Below are 8,992 nucleotides of genomic sequence, written 5' to 3' on the forward strand. Positions count from 1 at the left end.
CGAAGAAAGTTTTAAAATACGGATGTAAGGTGTCTTCTAAGCCCTACCACTAGCATCAGCGTGCATAGCAACGCGAAGCCTCGCTGTGCGGCGCAGCCAAAGGTGCCCTCAACTGGCCGCCATGTTTTAGTTTCAATTCCTCACAGCGAATCAGCGATCGCAAAGAGGGAGTTCCGCTTCTATAAGTGTAGAATTTTGTGGCCTGGCCACACTGTTCGCCATCCTCAAACCTGTTCTTGGGGCTTTCGTGGCCCTTGAGTCACGTGGTGTAAAATAGTACGACCATAAAGTAAAGATACCTAGACTAATCCCGTCGGCCTGTTGGCACCTGTTTATCGAAGTGATAACCTAACCACTTTGGCTCAGTGACTTGAGTACTCTGTGAACCCAAACACGAGAGGTGGTTGCAGTGTAACATCCTGTTATTAAAATATGGCTTTTGACGCATTTAGATCTATTTCTTAATTTTTTAAATGTGTTCAATACTTTAGTAAGCGTTATCACTTGCAACACAATTAGGTCATATTAAGTGTCGATGACTAGTGGTGTTACAAGAGCATAACAAACACAAAAAAGGAGGAGAGATAAGGGCGACAGAATGTCTGATAAGGGCTTTCGTTGCATCTCATTCAATAAGTCCTGGTCTCTAAGTATGATAGTGACGGGAATTTTTCCTCTCTAAAATAATACCTCTCTTTCACCTCCTTTCCTGCTTTTGTCTCCACTGTCTGCCTCCACAACACCCCCCCCCCAATACTCCTGACTCTTTCTGAAGCCTTTCTACTGCCTTAGGTCCTTGGCTCCTTCTTAGAGTAGAACCATATTAACGCCCGACACGGAGTCAGAGGGGGGCTCTCGTGGCCTACAGGTTTAGATTCTAGGTGTTGGCCTCTCATTCAAAGGTCCAGGGTTCGAATCCGGGTAGCGACCGACAAATTTTCTTCTCTAAATTTGTCTCCTTTCACTTCATTTCCTGCTCTCTAGCAATGTTCTGTTGTCTGCTTTCGTCTCCTCTTTCTGCCCCCCCCCCCACCCCCTCACCTCCTTTGCTCCTTCCTATGGGTTTCTGATTCTTTCTGCAGCCTTTCTACTGCTACTCCTTCGTTTCTTCTTACTGCAGCTGTCTTTCAGCCACACCCCTGATCTTCTGGTAGGAAAGATCTACACTTAGCCCTCTCGGACAAGAGCAAAAAATCTCGGAGGGCCAGTGTGCAAGTTGCGCACGTTAAAGATCCCTTGGTGGTCTAAAATACATAAGAGTAGGCTTCGACTGCCACCCGGGCAAAATTCTAAATTTCCTACCAACTGAAAATATTAGGTGTGTCCCGCGCGCTCATATGACCTTATGCAGTTGCGAGCGTAAAACACTTTACAAAAAGAAACAAACAAAAACCTGTTCTTCACCGGTTTTCCGAAGTTGAGAAAAAAAGAGAAGTTGAAATATTCATAGATGGGGACCAGTAAGATCCTACTCGCACTTGCTGACATTTTTCTTCCCGGTGTTGACCACTCTATTGATACTGACAGCTGATACGTTCAAAGGTGGACCCCATACAAGGGTCTGTTTTTGTTGTTGCTTAATAAAAAGTAACAGTCGACTGGTCTGTGCGAAAGAGTGTCGGACACAGTTTCAGCAAAACGTAGGTGGGGTGATGGTGAGTAAGCTGGGGGCGGGGTAGTGTTATATTCAAGGACATCCAAGATTAATAACTCTATTAGTATTCTATTATTAAATTTAATGTCTCCCAGTAACTGCGGGTGCTCGACTGTAAGACGCCAACCAGTTCACTTTACAGTTGCCTTACTTTACGGTGACGTAGCCAGTTGCCATGTGTGAGAACCTGGTATATAGTGGTGTGTCCTGTCTTCGCGTGTAGAAAATGCAGTGTTCCGTGAGCAGTGTGCGGTGAATGCAGAGTGTAGCGTACATGTGTGGAGTGAGTAAAAGTGTGGAGTGTCTCAACTCTTACATATCGGAACAGCTACTCACAAGAGGATGAATTTTTATTTTAAAGTGTTTTCCTCAATTGTCTTAAGTATTTGTTTGCCTGAAGTGCAAATATATCCCATTTATTTTATCAAATCTTCATTCTACACCAATATTTGGTGGGGAATATTTGCTTCTTGTAGCTTGAGGTCTATCTTTTTTTAATGCTACAAATGCTAACGTATTCACTTTTCAAACTACATTCGCAGCGACAAATCAGCTCGGTCCGACGTCGTGTCCTTGGGAAAGGCACTTTACACGAACTTCCCACTTGGCTCGGTTCTATCGGAGACGGACGTTCAACTAGGAGGTCCTGCCCCTTAAATAACCTAATAGTGTTGATAGGGGCGTTAAACCTATACCGTTTTTTCAGGGATAGGTCTACGACTTGTAAGTGTTAATGTGTATTTCTGATGTGTGCATAGTGGACAGAAATCTGCTTTCAACATTGGCATTGGTCTGCTGCTGATCGGACATTATTATGTAATGAGATGACGAGTGTTATATCTAATCTAGATTCTACTGGTTAGCCTATCTACATTGTGTTCAGTACTTACAGTTTCGAGCAGGGAACGATGTGTGTGGGTCTTACAGGTCCGGAGCTCCATCCACTGCGTCGACCCACCAGTAGCATCGATCCCTACTCAGCGTAGATTTAAGTCGCGGCTCGGAAGGCCGGTTCAAATTTCGCGTCTGTTTATATACCCCCTCTGTGCCTTTATTCTCCTACACTCACTAGGCTACACTGAGTTTGTTCACTCATTTCACGTGCTTGTGGCTTGCCAGGTAATCGCAGCAAATTAGACCGCGGAAATATGCTTAGAACATTGACGTTGGTCTGCTGCTGATCGGACCTACTGTGTGACCGCTAACTTCTCAAACAGTTCATGTGCACTGAGTTCAGTCGGGAGAGGAGATCCAGCCACTGGACTGCGACAAGCCAAAACTCGCCTCACAAAACTTAAGCTTTGTCTCAGCTGATGTTTTACGACAGACGTTAAGACGTTCCAACCGATTGGATTGCGCTTATTAAACTTGCTTTATGGAAAAACAAAACAAAAATAAACATGTCTTCCACTTCGAGGATTTTTTCCCTCATCTTGGTTGCGTTCACATGTTCCCAGTCCCTGGCATTTGAGCACGCTCCTCGAACTGGCGAATCCCCGTGTGACGTCACAGACGATGATGTGCGAGGTGGCGATTACGTCAATTGCACAGTTCGAGGTTTGACCTCACTTGAACCAACGTGGTTTCCCGAGAATGCGACCACTCTAAGCCTTGATCATAACATTTTGCATAATCTGGCCAGTGGATGCTTCAGTCATCTGTCCGAACTTCAGGTGTTGACCATAAGTGACTCCCGAGTCACCACAATTCACGTAAGTGGAAAGATTAGATCTCATAATTAATGTTAATTAAGTAGTCGTTAAACTATGTTCGATTTTTGTGCGCTTATTGTGCATGCTGTTGTCGTTCTTCCGAATATGCGCCACTTGGCCATAATATGACGCTTCTTTTTCTTTTTTTTGTTGCTTTATTTTATAACAAAGTCAATCACAGTTCCAAAAAGTACAAATGGTAGTGTACAGCCTTGTCTAACTCCTGTATATACATCAAAATGTGTAAATAGTTCTTGAATTAGGACATAGCAACTGGCTTGATATAATAATTATTTTTACACAGAATGTTATTTTCATTGGGATATATTTACTTGTAAGAATGTTTACATGGCCTTTCAGTCTATGCGGTCAAAACCTTTTTAAGGTCACAAAGTTCAAAATAGTTGGGACATTCCATTCTTTGCTTTGTTCAATAATATTTCTCAGAGCAAACAGATGATCTATACCCAATCTTTCAGTTCGAAACTCCCGTTTGTTTCTCTCTCAGACATTCATTTACTGCTGTTGTAATACAGTACAAAACAATTGAGAAAAATAATATTCCAGTCACTAATTAAAAACGTTTTCCCTCTCCAATAGTTGCAGTGAGACGGTCTATTTTACATCTCTTAAAATGTTCTGCCTATCGATTTTTCTTATCTTCTAATGTTGTTACCATGGAGACATTTTTCTTTTCTACTAGTCTCTCAGATGAGTTTCCAAAGTCTCCAGCCAGTTTTTGCTGATCTGGTACAATTCTCTCAATTCGTTTCTGGTCGCCGGTTTTTAAGCATTAAGAACTAGTTTTTCTATGTCCTCCCATTCTTTTCCTTTTTGTTTGACTTTTTTGGGTGTAATTTTATCTATATTTCTATTTGGCCTCCTTTTTAACATTTTCGACGGCTTGCAGCATTTTCAAGGTTGCTTCCTTTCCTTGTCTTACCATTTCCCATGACCGTATTACCGCTCCGTTCGTATACACGTCTAGAAACTGTTCACACAGGTCTATTTTTCTCCTATCATTTCAGGAGGATGCATTGAGGGGCCTTGGAAAGCTGAAGGAATTAAACCTGGAGAACAACAATATCTATACAAGACGTCTCTCCAGGACCTTATTTTCTCACGTTCCTAATTTGGAGAACTTGTACCTGAAGGGGAACACATGGGAAAATGAAGGCACTCTGGAATCTCCTTCCAGTTCTGCCGTCCCATTCTCTGACCTATCGCATCTGACAAGGTTGTCAATTGACGAAGGCTCAGAAATAATATACTTCGGTCAACCGTTTTCAAAACTAAAACAATTGGCGTACCTGTTTGTATATTGTCAGAGTTACGTGATGAAAGGGTCGAACAGCAGTTTTGAAGGTTTTAAAGATGTGGCTCTGAGAGAACTAGTGTTAGAGAGCTCAGGCAAAGAAGGGCATTTTGAAACAGGAATTTTTGCCAATGTTCAAAATCTTGACATTCTTCGAATCCATTATGTCTCTATCGGAAACCAAAATATCATGAAATGTCTATGGCCTTATGAAAACAAAACAATGGTTTTAATTTATCTCCATGCAGTGAACTTGCGCCACCATCGAGCCACTCCAAAAGGAACCTGTAATGACGGACTCATGACAAAAGAATCGCTTAAACATCTCTCCAACATATGTCTTTCCCAGCTGATTTGGGATGACTCCAAAGTGGTTGGTATAGAACCCATGGCACTAAGCGCAAAACCAAATCTTAGAAGATGTTTGAAGAGCTTTCGATTTACCAGAAATTTGATTGAAAAAATGGATCAGTGGCGAAGTTTCTATTTTGAAATACTGATAAAATTCGAATCATTAGAGGAGCTGCAGGTGAGTGCTTCTAGCTGGTGTGGCCCGGAATACGATTTCAAGTTCAGGAATGTTCAGAATGTCAAAATATCTGGTAACAAAACAAGTTTCATCTTTGACCCCAAATCCACATCTGTGACCCAAGCACATGCTCTTCCACCTTACAGTAATTGGAATAATGGATATGTAAGACAAATAACTACTGTACCTAGTGTGAACAGCTCATTGCCTGAAACACCAAGTATAAGAATTCCTAGAGAAAGTAAACGGACGAGCTTCTTAAGAGGCAATTTTTTACGATTCCCTAAACATTTACAATCTTTCATTGTTGTTGGTTTTCGTGGTTCTCTAAATGTTCCAGCTAGCCACATAAGAAACGCTCACAATGTAAAAGAAATTCGCTTTGTCGGTACTAACTTGGTCGAATGGAGCGGCCTCGTGACAGGGTTGGAAAATGTCACCTTGCTGGACTTGACACGATCTCACGTGACCTGCAGTCCAAACATTGTCCATCTTCAAAGTTTCCCGAATTTGGAAACTCTTTTGCTAAATGCCATGTCGGGGAGCGACTTTATCGATCAACTTTTGAAAGAGAGTTGGCTGGAGAAAACGCCAAAACTCCAACACATCGACCTACGTGACAACCATCTCCATAAATTACCAAGTTTTATTTTCTCTTCTAACTTGAGAATGAATTCAATACTTTTGTCAGGCAATCGATTGACATCGTTAGGATTTGACCTTTCAACTACACCAAGCCTGAGCGTCTTGGACCTACGCAAAAATGCAATCTCCTCCTTAGACATCGCCTTCAGGACAGCGTTAGACACACACGCTCAAAGCAAACCCGACTTTTCTCTCCTGCTGGAAGGCAATCCGGTATATTGTATGTGTTCACGGGTTCCATTTCTGGGTGAGTAGAGAACTGCCTTCTTCATAATATTAGCCTGACATCCTCGTGGGGTATCAACAAATTCAACAACAGCAACAACAACATTAAAAAACAATAACAACAACAAAGCAACAACAACAGCAACAAAGAACAACAACAACAATTGGTTGACCTAACAATTTGACGATATCGATAGCCGTCAATCTGTCTGCATGACCATATACATCAGTATGGCTTTTTGATTAAAATTTTTTAAAAAAATTATTTATCTATCTATTCAATTAATTGATTTATTTATATCTATTCATTTATTATTATTATTATTATTATTATTATTATTATTATTATTATTATTATTATTTTTTTTTTTTTTTTTTTTTTTTTTTTTTTTTTTTTTTTTTTTTAATTTTTTAAAAATATAAAAAAATGTTTTCTGTGTGTTTTTTGTGTGTCTTAATTGGGGGGGGGGGGGGGGGTGAATAGAACAGTAGTAATCAATCACCGCTGATCAATCTATTTTATTTTGTATTTGTATGTTTGTCGACCTGTCCTCGTCTCACAGTCTGGCTTGGTGGCTCTCGTGGTCTGGAGGTTAGTTGTTCGCCTCTCATTCAATAGGTCCCCGGTTCGAAACCTGACAGCGACGGAACATTTTTTTCCCTAAAATGTTCACCTTTCACTCTTTTCCTGCACTCTAACCATTTTCTGTCGTCTGCTTTTGTCTTCAATTTCTACCTCTCATCCTTCTCCTTTGCCCCCTCATCTGGGCTCCTGGCTCTTTCTGCAGCCTTTCTACTACTACTTTCTTACTGCTGTCTTTCAGCCACACCCCTGATCTTCTGGTAGGTAATATCTAACACCTAGCCTTCTCAGACAAGGGGGAAAACTCTCTGAGGTCTCTTGTGCAAGTTGTGCACGTTAAATATCCATTGGTGGTCCTAAAATCGATCAAAGTAGGCTACGGCTGCCCCTCGGGCAAAATATATCATTCCTACAAAACTGAAAATGTTTATGTGTCTTGTGCGCTCACATGACCTTATTGCAGGTGCGAGCGCCGTAAAACACTTACTCGTGCCAAAAGAAAATGAACAAAGCAGTCTGGCTCCACTTGTCTAAATTGTGAAGATGGGGGAGTAAAAACACCTACATTTAAGAGAAAATGCTACAGAAATTGAGCTCCTTTTTAAATTTTCAAAGTGTGCAACGTTTGCCGTTATAACTATCTTCAGTGTAACTGAGGGTAATAGACAGGGACTTGAATGGATAGAATCACCATTCCTAGGCAACTGAGAGGAATATTATGTAAAAGTTCCTTTTTTCGCTCAATGTTTACTGTCTAAGTAAACAGTCTCATTTCATAAGATTTTATTACTAAAAGTACTAACGGCTTCCACATTTTTCGACTAATAGGGTTCAAATTTTGCCTGATGTCTTTGCAACGATATTGCACCATTTTGTCAACTTTTTATTAGCTTAGTCTTATCAGTTTTATTTTGGAAAATATTTTTATACCCCCCCCCCCTTAAAATGTTCGCATTTTTTCCCAATGCAGCACACAGAATATGCTGCTAAAACAAACGAAACGTAATATAAATAACATGCAGTTTTCTTGTTGACAAAAGTTTGTACATGTATCGTAGTGGTTGATAACCTGTCAAATGACAAATAAATTGCTTGAAACATGAAAAAGCCTTAGCATAATTTTTTCAGTGTCCTAAATTTTGAGGTAATCGTTACGTAATATTACTCTCAGTTGTCGATGAATGATGGTATCATCACATTCAAATACCTGACTAATACCTACAAGCATGGTTAACGCAGTGATACCACAGGAAATTATGTAGATGGACTACCTGAAGAGATAGAAATTTCCGTAGCACCTTCCCTTAATCTACTTTCAATCGTTTTTATTATTTTCTTTTATAGTAGAGGGTTTTACGGCGCTTGCAACTGCATAAGGTCATATGAGCGCCTTTTCAATCGTTGATCGATCTATTTTTGTATGTTTGTTGATCTGTCCTTGTCTGTTTCTCAGTGTGGCTCCACTCGTCTAAATTGTGTTGAAGGAACAGGAGGCGGGTGGCGTCAAAACACCTACATCTAATCTATTTTCAACCGTTGATGGATTTATGTATGTCTGTGGACTTGTCCTTGTCTCTCAGTCTGGCTCAGGACTTCTATATTGTGTCGATTGAGACGTAAAAACATCTACATTTAGTCTATTTTCAATCGTTGATAGATCTATTTTTGTATGTTTATCAATCTGTCCTTGTCTCGCTTATTTCTCCCTCAGTCTGGCTCCACACGACTTGGGTGAGGCTGGACATGTCCGGGAACTACTCGTGCATCGACGACAGAGGGCAGGACCGGTGGACCGTTGACCTTGTCACGACCAAGGCGTTGTGGCGTCGATGTGTCGGGAAAACGGCTCTCCTCGTCTCTCTCAGCCTTGCCTTAAGCCTTATCGTGGGCTTTCTGGCCGTCTACGTGTGGCGGCGGTTCAGGACTGCGGTGTGGGCGTTCTTTCTCAACATCTTGGCTCCTGGTTTCAGGTGATACAGCCAACCTCCCTTGTGTTGACCTCTCTTGAGTTGATATATTTTTCTCGGTCCCAGCACCTCTTCTTCTTTACATGTCCCAACGATCAAGTTGAACTTAGCTTTCTATGTCCTAACGATCAAGTTGAACGTAGCTTTCCATGTCCCAACGGTTAAGTTGAACTTCAGATGAGTTGATCTTCTGTTTATTCCCCTGGTAACATTAATCCATCCGTAGTTGACTATAACATGCTTAGCTTAACGGTGCTTTGCTTTTCCTTTTTGATTGTTATTATTGTTGCTGTTTTTTTTGTTGTTTTTCTCTGAAAGTACAGCCGAGGACAGGCGGTTCAAACACGTCGGGGATTGACAAG

At 41.1% G+C, this 8,992-nt stretch overlaps 1 protein-coding gene across 1 annotated transcript; it reads left to right on the forward strand.

The window, feature by feature from the left end:
• The first annotated feature begins 3,054 nt into the window (after window positions 1-3,054).
• Window positions 3,055-8,637, forward strand: LOC118477628 (leucine-rich repeat-containing G-protein coupled receptor 5-like). The gene is made up of 4 exons (XM_035969580.1): window positions 3,055-3,366; window positions 4,395-4,603; window positions 6,644-6,672; window positions 8,375-8,637. The coding sequence occupies exons 1-4, from the start codon at window positions 3,055-3,057 to the stop codon at window positions 8,635-8,637; spliced, it is 813 nt and encodes a 270-aa protein (XP_035825473.1).
• The last annotated feature ends 355 nt before the right edge of the window (window positions 8,638-8,992 follow it).

Source organism: Aplysia californica, unplaced genomic scaffold, assembly GCF_000002075.1.
Source record: "Aplysia californica isolate F4 #8 unplaced genomic scaffold, AplCal3.0 scaffold00158, whole genome shotgun sequence".
NCBI classification, from domain to species: domain Eukaryota; kingdom Metazoa; phylum Mollusca; class Gastropoda; order Aplysiida; family Aplysiidae; genus Aplysia; species Aplysia californica.

Bases quoted from the DNA above. Each gene is read 5' to 3' on its own strand.
- LOC118477628 (XM_035969580.1), top strand. From the start codon at position 3,055: ATGTCTTCCACTTCGAGGATTTTTTCCCTCATCTTGGTTGCGTTCACA. The intron at 4,604-6,643 runs GTTGTCAATTGA...CTCGTCTCACAG, and splicing joins GACCTATCGCATCTGACAAG to TCTGGCTTGGTGGCTCTCGT. The intron at 6,673-8,374 runs GTTAGTTGTTCG...TTTCTCCCTCAG, and splicing joins GTGGCTCTCGTGGTCTGGAG to TCTGGCTCCACACGACTTGG.